This window comes from Poecilia formosa, unplaced genomic scaffold (assembly GCF_000485575.1).
Source record: "Poecilia formosa unplaced genomic scaffold, Poecilia_formosa-5.1.2 Scaffold84, whole genome shotgun sequence".
Taxonomy (NCBI): Eukaryota; Metazoa; Chordata; class Actinopteri; order Cyprinodontiformes; family Poeciliidae; genus Poecilia; species Poecilia formosa.
Genome location: NW_006800023.1, coordinates 1579284 through 1597605, shown reverse-complemented (window position 1 = coordinate 1597605; position 18322 = coordinate 1579284). Strand labels below are relative to the sequence as shown.

The 18322-nt window shown below is 38.8% G+C and overlaps 1 protein-coding gene across 3 annotated transcripts in view; it reads right to left on the bottom strand.

Moving 5' to 3' along the window:
- LOC103141479 (ephrin type-A receptor 6-like) overlaps window positions 1–18322 on the bottom strand; it is a 208089-nt gene that overhangs the window by 89923 nt on the left and 99844 nt on the right. For all 3 annotated transcript variants that reach the window (XM_016673897.1, XM_007557145.2, XM_016673898.1), the window contains 2 exons: window positions 16148–16303; window positions 10008–10343 (listed from right to left, as the gene is read on the bottom strand). In XM_016673897.1, coding sequence (XP_016529383.1) covers window positions 10008–10343; window positions 16148–16303 — 492 coding nt within the window. The remainder of the gene's footprint in view (window positions 1–10007; window positions 10344–16147; window positions 16304–18322) is intronic.

Below are 18322 nucleotides of genomic sequence, written 5' to 3'. Positions count from 1 at the left end.
ACGTACCTCAAACACACATGGTTTTAGTGACCAAGATGCTAAAGGTCAGCGTCGCGGTAGCAGTGATGGCTTCTTCACAAGTTTGATTTTGTCACTGCCATTCTCATTAATATCAGTTTTTATGTCTAATAGTGTCCAGCCCTGTTTTAAATTAAATCATTGGGTTATTTTTAGACTTGAAGTGTAAAATAACTGGAAGAATTTCCTATTCATCCTGATTTTTTTTCCTCCAAGTCACATTTTTAACTTCTTTATTACATAAAACAAAACCAATTTGTGTTCTGCAGTAAACAATTCACTGCAAACAATCAAGAGAACAGCAACGATAGACTGAGAATGCAGAATATTATAATCCATAAAACATATTTCCCCAAAGACTAAAACTAAACAATAAATACACACAATTTTGAGACGCTGAATAAGGATTATTGTGATATTCATCACCAGTTTCACACTTGAGAAATAACCTTATTGTTTTTTACCAGTACAGTAAAAAATGTGTTTCAGGTTCAAGTGTTGCAATATTGCATCCACAACGCGAGCACCAATGACTAATCTAATAAAAGTTATTCACAAAATTGACTTTAGCATAAAAGAGTCTAGTGTAGGTCTTACATTGTAACCGAAATGGAGATTTGAAACCATAACCTTTTCAAAAAGATGTGAATTGAAATGTTATCTAAAATATTTATATATTTATGGTCCATAATCCAGGATTATTTTCATCTAAATGACATGTACTGCAAGTGTGTTGCCTCAAAGACTCGTTTCCATAAAATGTGTTAATTTTCAATTTTTACCTAAAACAAATGACACTTGTAAGTGTAAGTAACAGAAGTGACGTAATAGTCACAGGAACATACATTTTAATAAATGTTTCAAGAAAACATCACAACCTTTATTGGTTGCATCACCTACTGCAACGCTTAGCAACATTTACATGCTCAGTTTCCTCCATTAGCACTTACTTCTCATTTCAGCCATTATTGTAGGATTTAAAATCCAAATAAAGCAACAATTAGATTCAGTGTTGCATATAAGTTTGGCACAACTAGAAAGTGGGAAAAATTCTACATTTTTCTCTCTTTGCTCCATGAAAAATATGAAGTGCTGCACAAGACCAAAATCATGCCAGAACTGATGTGGGATGAAACTCTGTAGAGACCCAATTTATCACATTTTATGTGACTGATTGAGTGAGATAAAGTCAAACATGTAGGTTGATTTATTCCTGAAGAACAACTTCGCCCCCACATCCGTTGGTAAAGATCGGTGAAAAGCCTCAAGACAAATTCTAAATTAACACATTATGTAGCTTCAGTAGCATAATCATTAAAACTGCTGTAGTTTTCTTTGGATTGTTCTGTTTATCTGACATAATTACCTTGGGTTCTTGCTCAGTCTTGTTCGACGACTTGTTTCTTTTTCTCTTGTTTTTCTCACTTTGATTAGGAAATAGTTTCCATTTGTCCTGTGATATTTACACCACTGGCAAACGCAGCGTCAAAGCAGATCAAACTCCTAACTCCTCAGAAATGAAATGGAAAATACCAAACTTCTCTTATTTTATTGAAACAATAAGACCTTAAAGACATTGGGAAAATTGTGATTTTAAGAAAAAGGTGAATAAAGAAATTCTAAAACTGTCAGTGTGAGATTATGCAATTAAAAATAACAGAAATATTTTAATTTATATTTGCAATTTTTTAATTATATTTTACAATTTCTCGTCTTTAACTGTGTTAAAAGGAGCTTAAAATAGGGAACAACCGATATCGATATCCAATATTAAAATTGCTGCTGCAGCTAATAACCAATATTTACTGATAGTTTATAAATTATTTATGGATTTCAATACTCTTAACAGCTTGAACAACCAACCAGACTGCTGACTTCACTGCTTCAGCTCAACTTCTCATAATCACAGTTTTGTGGTAGATATCACAAAGAAATGTGACCAACGTATAGAAAAGGATTACAAAATTAATTTGGTCCTGCTGTATAAACAGCAAAACATTTCAATCGTTGATTTTTGTGTGTTTCACTAAAAATATCTAATCAACAACGTTTTTAACGGTCATATTTAGATGTTGTTTCAGAATGAAACATTAAAACAAATCAAAACATTTATAGGACATGCTAGACAAATAATTCGGTCGAAAAATGTAACAACGTGATATTTTATGTCCACAGAGTAAAAGAATTAGCACAGAACACAAGAAAAACCTCTTCAAGGACTTTTTTCGTTCAGCTTTACGCATAAAGCAGTATTAGACAGGAAGGAATAAAAAGAAGGCCAAACATTATGATTAAATAATAGGTCTTAAAACTTCAGTCTTGCTGCAATAAAGCACTGCCTCACAGCAGCCTTAACCCTGTAAAATATGACTGGGTATAATGTTAGTTCTTGTCAGTACAGTGTGATGAACACACAAGTCAAACACACAGCAGTGCTTAATGTGGAAAAATTGCAGGGAGCAGAGCGACAAGAGAAACTGAGAAAGATAAAGGTACATCATTGGAGGGAATGCTCTGATAAATCAGTGTAGAGAAAGAGAACTGTCGAATAAATTTTTCCCATCCTATTATTCCCCCTTGTATCTCCCACCACAGGAGGCATAGAGAGTGGGTGTGAATGCGAGTGTGCAGGCGAAGTGAAAGAGTGATGATGAAGATGACCCTGGGACTGGCGTACGCAGCAATGTGAGGCGCTCGCAACACGAAGACACCAGATTTCCCCTCACCACATCTTCAGATACCCACGACATCGGGTAATTGGGGCCCCCCGTGGCCGATCTCTGGGCTCGGGTGCCAAGGGCGCGTGTTCCCCGCAGAGAGTCGGATAAATCAACTGTTAATAAGCCAGCAAGCGTGAAGCTTCTATTTACGACTGCTCTTTCCACAAGGCCGGTGTCAGCAATCTAACGGCGCTCCAACACACACACATTTCACTGCGAGAAGATGTAGGACCCCCAAAAACCCCCTCACCCACAGCTATATGTCCAGGGAGAGGAAAAAAGAAAAAGAAAAACAGTAACATGATGTATTCAGCATTTTTATCAGTGGCTGCTTTTTCCTATTAACCCATAATGGAGTCAGGTTCTCAGCTAAATCTAGACACACATTACATTTTTCTTCACAAGGACTTTGCTTTCACCTTTCATATTTTATGCATTTCTGTAACCTAACAGCACTTCTTTATGTGGGGCCCAAGCTTTGGGCCCCATAAGGAGCACAGGTGCTCACAACATAGTATTTGTTGAAATAAAAAAAAGGGCTTTACAAAGTGAGAAATGCTAAAAAACACACACACACACACACACACACACACACACACGCAAATATCGTGTATGGCAGGAAACCAGTGGTATCCAAACCCCGGCGCAGCAGCACTTTGGATAGCCATATTGATTAATCCACGGAAAGTCACCTTCCTCTTCACCCCATCACAGCTAAGCACCTCTGGGGCCCTGGTCATTTCACTCAGCCAATTTGTATAGCTGTTATTATTAGTGTTCCTCCAGTATAGAGCTTTGGTCTTGGGGCACAGGCACACTGCTTTATGATGCCGAGCCTAATAAACATCATTGTGATTTTCCCAGGCTAGTAATTAGGTATGTGGCTAATTTGTCATAGTTAGTTATAGCGTGGCATGGTGCCAGAAGAAAGGCCGCCTCGAACAGGGAAGCTGCTAAAAGCTATTCATTTAATGCTACTGCTGTATAAAAACAGTTGTTTTGATTTCAAGGGAGGGGGATTTCCTTGAGAGTAGAATCTAACTTTGACGACTTTATATCCCAAACGATGAGTATGAGTGAAAAATGTTTATAGTTGGGAAAAAAAAAAAAAACATTTCACAGCACCTTGAAAAACTGTTTCAAACCTTTACTTCACAGAACGCCCAAAAGTCGACCTCTCAAAAAGCGGCATTACTCTGCGACCGCTCAAGAATAGTCAGTGGATGGACAGAGGGTTCACTCTGATTGTCTAGTCAATCTAAAGTGCAAGTGCACAGAGAGATGTGCGTTACTGAGGGGATAAAGACGTTGTTACAGGACCAAGCTGGTTCTGGTTGATGCTTCGGAGCCTCAGTCTATGAGAAGGGATGGCGAAGTCTGAGAATATTGTGCAAGGTCAGAAAAATATTCTGGATGGAGGAGAGAGTGCTCCATGTGATCAGCTGTCCTCACAATGCATTGCAGACCAAACTACACTGCATCAAATCAAATTTTAGTTCTGCAGCACATTTCAGCAGCAAGGCATTTCGAAGTGCTTTACATCATAAAAACACAAACATACAAAGTCAACAATGAAACGTTACATTTTGCTGTCGTTACGCATCAGGCTGTTGATTAATGTTTCTTTGATTATGTTTCCAAAAAAAACTCTAAACAGGTGGGCTTTTAGTCTAGATGTAAAGGCACTTCAGTGTTCCAGATTTGTGGTGCATAGAAGCTGAATGCTGCTTCTCCTCGTTTGGTTCTGGTTCTAGATGCAGACCAGAACCAGAACCAGAACCAGAAGACCTGAGAGATTTTGGAAGGTCTTAAATGAATCGTGGTGCTAAACCATTCAGTGATTTATAAACTAAAAGTATTTTAAAGTCTATTCTCTGAGCTGATGGGAGCCAGTGGAAGGACTTTAGAACTGGGTGACGTGATCCATCTTCCTGGTTTTAGTCAGAACGCGAGAAGCAGCATTTTGGGTCAGCCGCAGCTGGAGGACATTTTAGACCTGAGAAGACAAAAATGCTGCATGTCGGGACACTCAGCCGTTCGCTTGTGGAAATTCGTGAGGATTGGATGTGGTATGTTTGCTCATATGACGAGCGAGACGTTGCCATGTGTTCGTCTCAGAGTTTACATCGCTAGTCGTGCTGAGGAACTTGGTTGTTCTGACTCTTTTTCTCTGAGCTGTTAATGAGACGTTAATAATATGCTGACAAACTCAGATCAACCAACATTTCCTTGGTTTTGTCACGATCAGGAAAAGGTTGTTGTAAAACCCCTCATTGCCGTCATTGATGAACCCCATGACAGTGGTGTCATTTGCAAACTCAATGACATATTTGGATTCTGTGCAGTGCAGTCATGAGACATAAACACCAGTTGGCTGAGCTCACAACCTCGGGAGGCAGCCTGTGCTCAGCCTGATGGCTTGTGATGCGGCGCTACTGATGCGCGCCGACTGCGGTCGCTCTGTCAGGAAGTCCAGAATCCAGTTACAGGTGGGTGTGTTGAGGCTCAGCAGGAAGCATTTGGCGATCAGCTGCTGGGGAATGATTGTATTGAATGTTGAGCTGAATTTGATGAACAGTGGCCTAACGTAGGTGTAGAGGACCGGGCAGCGTGCGGTATGTGGGAGACGGTGTCAGCTGTGGAGCAAGTGGAGTGGCACGCAAACCGCAGGGGTCCAGTGAGGTAGACCACTTCAAAGTTATCTCCAGTACAACTCTGCAAGTTCATGTAACTGTATAAAACAGCTAAAACGGTTGGATTTCATCCTCTTTTCCAAAACGTCTACATGGTACATCAATGAATAAATGTCAATATAGAGTCTATGACTTATTCTTGGCAAATGGTTTCAGGATTTTTAGAACTTTTCTTGCAACTATTTGTGTTATCAAATACTAAACATTTTTTTGAGGTCGGAACCAATGTAGGGGGGAGCAGCATAAAAACCTAACAGAGTTGAAGAGACACAATTTAAGCAATTTCAGTCTTTCATAAACAGATATTTAAAAGTTTGTGTAAAAATACAGCTAACTACATAATCAAAAATGTCACTTTTTGTCTTCAGTTATTTTATGCCCACAAAGTGATTTATTTCAAACATATTTATTCTGCCAATAAGCTATTGATTCATGCATCTGTCTTGCATGCAAGGTGAGCATACTTTGTAAAAATGTTTCAGCTTGGATAAAGCCTGGATTGGATCCAGGATTAATTTATTTGTTTGATCAAACGTAACGTTAGCAAACTTATCCTGGTTCTTCCTCTGGCTTTGTCTTTAGTCTTCTAATCACTCAATCATTTTCCCTTATTCTGCTTTTAAAATTTAGTTTTCTTTCACACGTCTCTTATTTTGCCATATTTTTTCTGTTTTCACATTTGTAAAAGTACCTTTCCTTTTTAAATCTAATTTTCTCCTCCCTTTTAAACCATCATCTCGATTAAGTTTCCACGTGTGCCACTTGTTCTCTTGTTGATTTTCTTTGTGCTTCTGTCACAAATCTTTTCAGCAAAGTTCAGTAAAAATATTTTGACAACTTCTTCAGGGACATCAGACCAAACAAGATGACAATCCTTTCTGCTGACAATAAATGAGTAAAGTCAGAAACCATGTCAACATTAAAAAAAACTATTTTATTCTCAATTTAAAGACATTTTCTTCTCACTAAAAACCTCAGATGTCGTTTGTCCTTGTACATTATAGTTCTTTATTATCTTCTCAGTAAAGCAAATCACATCTTTACTGGAACAAATCACTGACCAAAAATGTCCATCTGCATTTTAATGACAGAGTTTAATTTATTTATAGTCAGAGTAAATTATTACAGCAGACTCCCTGAAAACACTGAAATTCACATGGCTGTCTGCTTTCTGCTGATGGCAACACTATGCTAATGGTGTATATGAATTTATGTGCACTTTCCCAAACAAGCCCATCACAGAGCAGTTTAGGTGGATGAGTCGAGGCGGGAGAAAGAGTTCTGTTTGTGCCGAAGCATGCATGCATATCACTGCTGCATGCAAATGTTGCTTTTCGTCAGACGGTTTGCATGGTTATCTTTGACTGGGATGAATATGCTGACCTTCGGCACACTTTAGCTCATTTCAACCTTTTCAAAAGCAACTGCAGCTTTCAGACTGCTGACACCGAGGCAAATTGGCATTTCTCAACAAGTCACAGTGCCAGGAAGATGGAAAGGATGCATCAGACTTTAGGATCCATTTAGTAAGTGAATTTATGTTTGGTACAAACAGTACCTTGCTGAAGTTTTTAGACACATCAAATTTTTCCAGTTTTGCGATGTTACAACCACAACTGCAAAAAAGAACTTCCTGACCTAAACTACCATGCTGGGTAAGGCGAGTATTAATCAGAGGAGCAGCAAAGTGGCCCACGGTCGTTCTGAAGGAACGACAGAGATTCACTGCAGGGAAATCCGTCAGGACGACCATTAGTTGCACGCACCGCAAATGTGGCTTTTATGGAAGAGTGGAAAGAACAAAGTCATTAGTACCATAAAACCAAAAGTCCAATTTGCAGATTGCGAAACTGGAAGGCCCAATAGCAATCCTTTTCATGCCAGACAAATATCTGATTTGTGCCACATCCATATATGGTATCAAATCAGATGCATAGGCAATCACTCTCAAAGCTTTTGCATTCAGAACGGTCATGTCGCTTTTCATCCAACTTTCACTTCATTGGCGTGAGACATGCATCATTATTCTGGACCAGAAGAAGCTAGAAGCCATTGTAAACTATGGCTGAAAATTATAATTCTGAGATTATGAAAGAAGGCTTCACTATCCCACCTTTCCTGGTCCAACAACACACCCAAACAGACTCCTCTCCACAAGTCACAGTCAATGCTCCACAAAAGACCATCGCTAATAGTTGTGCTTTTGTTTTTATTAGCTTCCTTTGTCTTATTATGATTTTGTGGCAATACTATCAGCTCCCATTGCTGAATAACTTCAAAAATCAATACATAGATGTTTCCTTCTGTAAACGGACTGCAATTCTGCACGTGTGGGTCGCTTTGAAGTTGTAAACCATTCACATTGACATCTGATTGAAGTAGCATCTGCAAGTAACATGAATGACATGCACAAAGAATCAGATTTCAGCAAATAAATGAAAAAATCTGAATTGAGCATCAAGAGCTGCTGTGTGAATGCAGCCAAATTGGGTGGCTGGATTTTTATTTTAAAGAATCAGGATAAATGAACTCTGCACAAAACTTCTGACTTTTAATTAAGAAAACAGTGTTTTCTTTTCCTTACGCTGCACAAATACGTGCATCTTTGTGTTTGTCTATCACCTAAAACCCTGTTAAAACACATCAAAGTTTGTGATTCTAACCTGACAGAATACTGAAAAGCGGATTTAAGCTTTGTAATCATGAGCTTAGATTAGGAGACAAAATGTAGATAATAAAAAAAAAAACACCATAATTTCACTCCCATCCTCAAGCACAAGAATTGTGCTGTAAAATATACACAAACACTTTAAAATATTTATGCAGCATCTTTATACATTCATCAGCAGGCAGGCTGGTAAGAACATTGTTCAGTTACACCCAACATAAACAGCTGTGTGATCAATACCCCTTTAATGATCCTCATTAAATTTAACAGCACTGATCAAATTCTGCTTTCTGAAAACGTAACCGTGTTAAAAGTACAGCATTAGGCTGTTTATCACTAACAGCGAGCCATAAATCTGCCTCCTCCCCTGAGGATCCTAAATAGCAGCAGCTGGCTATATTAGTGTTCAAATGCGTCTTGTCTACAGCTAAGGGACCAGCTTTGACTATGTTCTAAACAAGGCATGTTAATCAAATAAAGTCTGTGTGTAACGCAGAGTCGCATGTACTATCTAGAGCTGTCCTTTGAGACACAGAATAATGCAGTTAATGTGCTTTGGCTGTATGAGAAAATGTATTTCTCCCAGATGCTCTCAGCAGTAGAAACATGCAGGTTATGCGGATAGGAGAGAACAAAGAAGAAAGGCAAAACAAACACGTCTGGAAACAGAACGAGGACAAAGGCAAGTTCCAGGTTAACATAGGGAGGTGGACAAAAACTGTTTGAAAATGACAGCTAATAAGTATGCAATCAACCAAACACAGTCCCACAGGAAATGGTGATTTGGACTATAAAAATGAAGTCCAAAACAGCAGAAATATCTCTTTTATATTTTGCAGCATACAGCAAATCTACTGCTTTTTAAGCAAAACAAACGTGAAGAAATGCAGGTCATTTTGTGTCAAAAACTTAATTTTCTTCTTGAATACCCAACTAATTGTGCAAATTTCCCTCAAAATGCAAAGTAGCATTTGTAAACCCATGAATGCTGGTTATTGCAAGAAAGTACATACAAAATATCTCAGTGCACTGCTTGCAGACTTTCTAAGGGCTCCATGTTAATTTGAATTTTTAAACTATAAACTCCTCAGATAAATTTAAAAAGCTGAGGTCAATTTTTCAGTCATTTGCATGAAGTGAGAATGCAAAAGTTGCGAACATTGTTCTGATCGCCGTCTACAGAAATCTGAATTCCTTTTCTGAGTTCAAGTATTGACATTTTACTCTCAGACTGAAGCAAAATTGTATTTCATTACCTCTGTCACCATCTCTCCCATTTTCTTTTCTCTGGTTAAGCCCGTCTGCAGATACCGAAGAGCCAGAAACCTTTCTTTCATATGCTGTCCTTGAACAATCCCTCCTCAGAAGGATATCATCTCAAAGCATGGCTTCTACGATGCAAGTGATTAAATTCAGATACAAACCAACAGGAATGTGTTGGTTTGCAATGGATGTCTGCCGAGTTGACTATTTCAGGTGTGGGACAGTACTGCTTACAAACGATCACATACGCTGTTCTGGAAGATATTTAAAACGTTCATTAGATTCTCAACGTAAGAAAAATAGAGGTTGAAACAATCTGAAACTGTCCTGTCACTTATTTTTAGGATCGGGAAACACTAATGATAACTAGTTTGCAGTTTAAGAAACATTAGATGTTTTCAGAATCTACCCAGCTTTTAGAGCAAATCAGCTCAGGCAGCTAAATATACCGATAAAGCTAAACGAAGAAGTTATAAAGCAAGTCGTGTTCAGCCTCCAGCCATTGAAAGCAATCTCACTCAGCTCTTATTTATGCTTATTTCAATACGATGCAGCAAGGCAGTGAGAGGATGGTTCCTGAGAGAGGAGTGAAGGCGGTAGAAAAGATCCAAGACGCTGCGTTGGTGTAAACTTTCATGTACTCACCCCCCTGGTCAGTGCTGACGGTGATGATGGCCACCTGCCGGGGGAAGGTGCTCATGTCTGACACGCCGTTTAGTGACTCAATCTCAAAGGTGTAGTTGGCGTGCGATGAGAAGTCTGTGACGGTTACAGTGGCATTGGTCAGGCCCAAAGGCCTCGGCAGGAAGCGAAGCTCGTCCTCGCAGAGCTGGCACTGGTTGGGTCCGGGGCCGCAGCGTTTGCACTGGACGTTGTACGTGAGATCCCGGCGACCCCCAGTGTCGCTGGGAGGCGACCACTCCAGCATCAGGCAGGTGTCATTCATGTTAAACATCGGGTTGCGAGGGGGAGATGGAGGGCCTGTCAATGAAAACGGAAAGAAACCACTGAGAATAACAAACACGTCAGTTCAGGTCTGAACCAAGCCTTTACTGCTCACATGCTGTTACAGTTTGTGGTTTAAACATAAAAACGGATAACAGATACCTTCTCAAATATTTCACATAAAATTTCTGTAATTTCGACTTTACTCTCTGGAAACTTATATTCTTTGAACTTTCCCTTGTTATACAGTTTTAAATTAAAACAGAACAGTCTGCTTTTTTACGTTGCCAGAACTCCCTGCAGCATCACTTTTACACTGGATAATTTCTTAAAAACATAATTGTTGAAATGTTTGCATAACGTCACAGCTCATGCAGCGTTTACTTTATCTGCCTTACTCCATACCTCTCTGGAGCATGGAAGAATTTGATTTGTTTCATTGCATTACAGAGGAAAAAAAAAAAAAACCTCACTCTAGATGAAGCTGAAATAGTGAATGCAGTTAAGTTTTATGTTGTGTATAATCTACTCTCAACTTCTTTGGAGTTACTTACAAGGCCCTTCACCTCTATCCTACCGTCGACGCCTCGTAGGCACTCTTATGCTTTCATACGCTCTCAAGAGATTTTATTATTTAGTAAAGAACCTCACATCATTGTGTTTTCTTGCAGGGTATAAGAGTATACTAAGAAAAATGTTAACGGTATTATACAGCGTCTTCATATTTATTTCCTTTAGTGGAAATCGTCTGAATATTTTAAAACAGCCTTTAATCAAAAATGCTTCATGCTATCTGAATACTTTTGAAATATAATGTAAGAGTGGATGTATGGAAAAGATTAAACAAAAAGTGTTAATATCATTTCATGTCTGACTGTGTTAACTTTGGTTCTTTTTACCACCGAAAATGGGAATGAAATGTCTTTTTGTGGATGTTTAGTGACAAACTGGCTGAAGATCACATGAGAAAATTGATTGTTTTTACTGGAGGAGTTGTTTTTTCCAAAATCAGAAGAAAACTCCAACATTCTGCCATAAAAACGCAACAATGTGTCAGCACAACGGATCAAAAGCAATAAACAAGCAAAGCACTGATTGATTTTACCAAGTGATATTTAAACAGCCCTAAGCTGCGAGTCTGCAGCTTTTCTTTATAGGAAGCTTTTATCTAATAAGCAAAGAGGAATTGGAGATTTTATTTTTTTCTTTACCTGAAATGTTCCAGCTGTCTGATAACATTTGCAGATTTGTCAATGTAGACATCTCCAAAGTGAAGCGGCACATCTGCAGCTGATCTGTCTGTAGACTCTGCATTTTCCCTCCTGACTGGTGTTTGTATGATGGCTCTGACTCAGCAAAAGAGATCTCAACTCATTGCTGTTTTAAAATTACCAGCAGAGTATTGCTTTCAACAAACAATTGGTAATGGTCGGTAGTTACTACGACTCAGTCGAAACAGCTACTCTGCTGTTTATCTGCACTTTTGAGCAGGACTCTCTCTTAAACACCAATGTTTGGCTGGTTATGGCTGGTCAAAGCAATTCAGACTTCAACAACAACTGCAGCACCATCTGCGGCACCAGCAATAGATGCAGCACCTTTGACAATAAGGATACTCCCAGAAGTGCACAAGCTTTTAAAGCTTTTCTATGCCACTCGCATATCAACAGCCAGTGCTGAGAGGACTTTCTGACCTTTCTGTTCACAGTCCTGAGGTCACCGATGAGCCATTAGTGCTGTGTGTGTGTACACAGAAATGGTGACAGTGGCTGCTGGGGGATTTTCCTCAACAAGCGTGACGGGTGAAAACAGTTGAGTTGTGAGAGTTTTTCGTGTCTTAATTATGGGTGTGTTTGCAGTTTAAAGGACAAAACGAAAGACGAAAGACCTTTTGCTTAAACTGCAAGATGTTATAAGAAAGTATTACAAATTGGGAGCAAAATGTCACAAAACTAACAAAAAATCTCTGCACAGAATGCAGAGGGGCTGGAAATGGAAAGTCCATCCGTCCATCAACCCATCCATCCGTCTGTCCATCCTTCCATCCTCGACAGGTTGAGAGTTTACAGGGCAACACAAAGACATAAGTAGAAGAAAGGCCTCTGTTGACTTTCACACCCAGGTTTTTCTCACTGAAAATGTATTATCTTTCAATCTGAGGTCCAACAAAGGTTGGAAACCAAAGCTCAAACTTCCCTAAATAACAAAACACCATGTAAACATCTCTCTGAAGAAGCCGGCTAAAACCCAACGCCGCATTCACGAGTTCCACAACATTCCACATTCTTCCCAGTTCTTTCAAGTGCAGTAAAGAGTCCAAGTTATTTTACAGTACCTCCCTCACAATCGCCTTTGTTGTGGTGTTTTTTGTGCTCCCTGGATGTAAGTGTTTGTGTGTCAGGGCAAGCATTGTGCTCTAGTAGGCAGCCAGCTGTCAACAGGGTGGAGTTAAAAGGCCTAAGGGATTTGAACACTCCCGTCCTGCCAAGCTCACTGTCTGCCAGGACAATGGGATGTTTCCCTCTCCTTCACATCCCTCCCTAATGTTCTCTCTCCACCATTGCTAAAATTCTCAGCAGACAGGAGAGCTCCTCCTACCGATCCGCCACTCCTGTCAGTGCGTCCATTCTCTCTCTTTATCTCTCCGTTCCTCCCTCGGCCATTATCTCACCTGCTCTATTCTCTCCATCAGGGAGAATCCACCCACCTACCCTCCTGCAGAGCAATCCCACTGCCATCAATCAGCCCCTATTCTCCTCTGAGGGGAAGATTGGTATCAGCGCCCTCCTTCCTTCCCCTCTTCACACTGTCTACTCCATCCAGTCCTTACGCATTTCCCCCGCCTTTATCTTTCCTCTTGTGACATCTTCGCTTTCTTCCTCTCTGCCTTTGTCTTCCTCTCACTCTTTAATCTCCTTTTTCTTCTGTCTTTTGGCTTTACAGTCAAGTAAATAGTTTATGAACCGACTTTTTAACCTCTAATTAAAATGCATTCTGCAAGTAAACAAGAGCTCACTGGTTGCAATGTAGATATGCTACACAAGCGCAGTCTGAGCTCCGTTTAGTTTGTGTGGTTGTCAAAACCCCCAAAAGGCTTTTCAGACTCTCAGTGTTTGTACTTGCAACAAAAAGTGGCCTTGAAGACTTTGAGTTCGCCTGAGGAAGAATAGCTGTTGACAAGCCATAAACAAGATACTTAATTACAACCCTGCACACTAAGCTGGGTTCGAAGTTCTTTGAAGTGAGCATTGGGTTCACTTATTCAGATTGTTTTTATACGCTTTTCAGAACTGTCAGCAATCAGAAAAAAAAATGTTTATTTTAGTTTAAAATGATGTAGATGCTGTGTTAGACTCAACTCTGTGATAAATGGATATTTCTCTTCACTGACATTGAATCAAGCCAAACTTTTCTTCAGAATAGAAGAGAATATTTGCTAGATGCCAAATCAATGACCTGAATGACATTTTTCAAGAAAATCTTCATATTTTTCACAAAGTCAGATGTTTTAAAGTCTTTCTGATTCAAATTAATTCACAGCAAATTGTGTCTTTAGGTGCTTTGCAAAACATATGCATCTGGTTATTATTTGAAAACACACGTTCAGTTAAATCATATGGACAAATTTAAAAGTCAAACGCAGAGGACCAACACCAGTAGGTGACGCGACACGCCAAATCATCACGGGCTGTGAAAACTGGACGTAAAGCAACATGGAGACTGCGCCTTTCCGCTCTTACACCAAACTCTGGGACCACTTACCAAATTAGATGCAAACTTTTCTTTCACCTGAAGAGAGGACTTTGAACTAGAGAGCAACAGTCGACTTCTTTTTAGCCCAGGAAGGACGGGTCATTATCTCTGGTTGAGGAATAGCCTGACATCAATAATGAGACATTTGTAGGATTGGTCTGTGGGAACAGACTCCTTGTGAAGCTTCTCCAAATCCATGAATTGATTTTACTGGTGTACTTTTTTTTTCCGTTTTATGGCCACAACATTGAAATGTATTCTTAATTGGCGTTATGTAACATTTTAATTTTCTGAAAACTCTGTGTTTTCATCACCTGCAAGCCATAATAATCACATTATTAGGAAGAAAAAAATGAAATATGTCACTTTATTTGTAATGAATCTATTTAATGTTTAAGTTTCACTTTCTAAAGTGCGCCACCAAAATACCTTGTCATTATTAATTTTTGAGATTAGCCTGTAGTTAGTCACAGCAATAACACATTTAATTACTTTGGCTAGAAGACAGAGAAATATGGTGCAGAAATATGAAGCTATTGACAGCAATAGCTCAGCTGACAGCCTCCCTTTGAGAATATTCAGTTTTATTCTATTTTCTATTCTTGATTTAACAGGGAGCCAGTGAATAGAAGAAACTATTTTTCAGGCAACATTTTTAAATACTTTCGATAAATGATAAATACAAAATGGTCACCATAACCAAATTTTTGCAAGGTATATTTTAAAAATCTAAACATTGATTCCGTTTCTTGGATTTAAGCATTTCCAAAAAGTTTTGATTTTTATTTTTTACTGCAGCTATAAATCAATATTTAATCAAATTAAATTCATTATGTGTTGTCATAGCACCACATCTGCAATAGATGTGGGGTTGTTACACTCAGGTACAACGTGATTCAAGCCAAGTTAAAATGCTACACAATCAAAGCCCAAACATTATAAAAGCAGGTAAAAAGTTTGCTACAGGAAGATCAACTTTTCAACAACTTTTAACACACGCCACTTTAAATTAACTGTCAATTTTACAAGAATGGTTGTGGACTGCAGGCAGTTATTGGTCTTAATGTTCCTAAAATTTGGGATTAAACTAAAAGTTTCTGTCTCTGGTTTCAAAGAATCTAATCTACTCTGAACTGGATGATTCTACATTGATCTCACAATCTTTAAAAAACTTTCCATACTGTGAAATCTGTATGCTATTTGCAAAAAATATTGCTGACAACTCATTTCATAAACCCAATATCAAGCATTATCATGAATAGTCCCCTGAGCTGGACGCCTCACTACCCATCTAGTGATTAGCATTTTTCTTGCTAACAGTGCAACTTACAGAGTACTGTAAACTAAAAGCATCTCCATAGTGTCGTTGCGTTGTCTTGCCATGAAAGACAAATGCGCTCTTCCACCCCGGAGAGCTCTCAGACGTGGCCTCCGTCTATCTCGGCGACAGCCAAATGGCTTTTTAATTAAAGGAGAATTAGTCCGGTTAAACTGTAATTTAATGCAAATATGAAGTCATAATGACAGTCACTGAATCATCGATGAAGACAAGGCAGCTGAACAAAAGCCATGTAATTCATCCAGAGACTCTCTAATGTTCGGCTTCACACCAGATAAGTCCGAAAGACGAGGCTGGATTTATGGCCCGGGCAAATTCAGGCGAAATCCCCAAGCTCCTAAGACAAAGTGATAAACCTTTCCAGATTGTCAGACACACAGAAAGATTAAAATACTTAGTATGAGTTTACACTGGAATAATTAAAGCTCAATCAGTCAAAAATACATAATGACATTTTCTACCTCTGACAGTGCTGCAGATTCCTAATTCTACTTTGTAAATCTTCGGGGATGATTCCCCTCATCATTTCCCCTGCTGTAAACCAATCAAAGATTACCTAAGGTGCTTATCTTACCAAGATAAGCAGTAAGGAAATCCATACAGGCAAATTGTCAGGCTTCCTTTTTAGGGAATAGAAATGTCCTTTAATGCACCACAGAGGGAAAATTCAGGCGTAACAGCAGCATCAGATATATAGGTTCACACAAAAAGTTCTAAAAAATACATAGAGAAAATAAGCCAGGCTTACGTGTGCATGCCATCGTTGATGGATCTTTCTCGGCTCTGAAGAAGCCTTTTTCGCAGCGGCAGATGGAGGCTCCTTCTCCATAGCTGAAACTGTGTGGAGGACACTTTGAACACTTGATGTTTCCTGCGTACGCCTTGTAGAACCCAGGACGGCATGCTGCGCAGAACAGACAGACAACAGGAAGCGATGTGAGTCTGTGGGTACACCATGTCACGGATGTTTAGTAAAGAGGCCGAGCACAACCAGAGGACCTGGTGAAAGTATTTACACCAACAGAAATGTCTCATTTTGTCAGGTTATAGACAGAAACAAGCGACACAAAGCAGGAGATATTTGTGAAGTTGTATAGAGTAGCATACAATGTTTTCTACTGTCTTTCTGCATGACAATCTGGACCATTTAGTATGCATTTGTATTCAGCCCCCTTTACCAGTGCAACCAATTGCTTCCATAAGAGACATAATTAGTATACAGAGGCCACCTGTGTTTAATTAAGTCTAAGCATAAATACAGCTGGCTCTAATGGAAGCGTGGCAAGAAGAAAGCTCGTGTTAAAACAAAGTTTCTACAATTCTTGTAGGGCTCACAGCAAACATGCAGAAGAACTACATCTGGTCAGATGAGACTGAAGCTAAACCTTTAGTTAAATTTTATGTACATCAACCTGAACAAACTGTCTACCTTTTAAAATGTAAATATGCTTTTGGGATGCTTTTAATCTGCAGGAGACGATGGAAGATAGTTTTAACTAAACACAAAACAATGCTGGAATAATAATTATGGAGTTGATTTGTATTTAGAAACCTTTTTTTCTGACTCCCTTGAATAAAATTCAGTGCAACTAATTGCTTTCAGAATTTGCAGCCTCCTTTTAGAGGGGATTGTTTCTTGGCACTTCGACCTCATGTGGGGGAGTATAGGAAGATACAAAGGGACACGCTTCCACGTCTGCAACTTTCAGAGTATTTACAGAGAGGTGAAAGGATCCATTTCCTGATAACTTATCCGTTTTGTTTTCACGCTCATTAAAAACAGAAAGAAGTGTTAACCCTATTGATAATAACTGTCAAAGTTTTCTTTGCCCAATTTATATTTACATGTAATTCTTGGTGAATAATCGGATCCCTGGAAAATGTCGCAACAAAGAACCTCTGAGTTTGCCAACAGCGAGCTTCAAGAAACCTGGCCACAGGTTGTAATGTGCATGTGCACATTAATTATTAAACTTGTACAGTAGCTCATGATGAGCTGTATCTATTTGTGTAATTGGATCTTCAAACCAAACCAAACATGCAAAAGAGAAAAAAACTGGCACTAAAGCAGTAATTTCTTATACAGAACCTTCAAGCTACTCGTCTATAAAACACAGCAGGCACTTCCAAAAAACTAACCACCACAAACATATATGTTGGACAAGATTAAATTGACCTAGCACAGGTTTATTGAGTTGAAAATTTGGCAAAGATGTAAAACTGCAGTGTAAATATGAATTAAGAGTCACAGCAAAATATATATTTTTATTGTAGTTCTTGAATTACCAAAAACAAAATATGATGTTTCTCTTTTCTTCTATTTTGCGCTCATCATTAGCAAGTGCTACCAAAAACTTGCTTGCTACCAAAAACCAAAAACTGAAAATTAGACACCATGTCAATAAATTCTAGAAAGAGATTTTTATTAAATTACATCTTAAACTCTTGTGGCTTGTTTCTATGACACCTACAAATCTATATACTGCAATTTTTGCCAACTATTTATCAAAATATCCTAAGGTCATTCAGTTTGCTGAAACAAAACATTCCCCAAACATCATGCTGCCACCGCCATGTCTCACAGAGAGTGTTTTTTTTTTAAAATATGACATGCAGTGATAGTTTTCAATCTCACTTTTCCTTTTTCATCCCAAAAATATTCACAGTCGTGTTCTTCTGATAACACATTCTTTAGTATTTTTTCTGCCTCCTACATGGTTTGTATCAAAGTTTAAATGGTGCTTTTGAGACTTACGCTGAGGAACGGCTTTTATTTTGGTCTCTATCACATCAAAACCAAACGTGTGGCGTGGATAACAGCTTCTATAAGCAAATTATTACACAAAATTTGTTAATATATCCAAAGTTGCCATTGCCCTGTTGGTTGCTTCTCTGATTAAAGCTTTTTGCCCATCATTTTTAG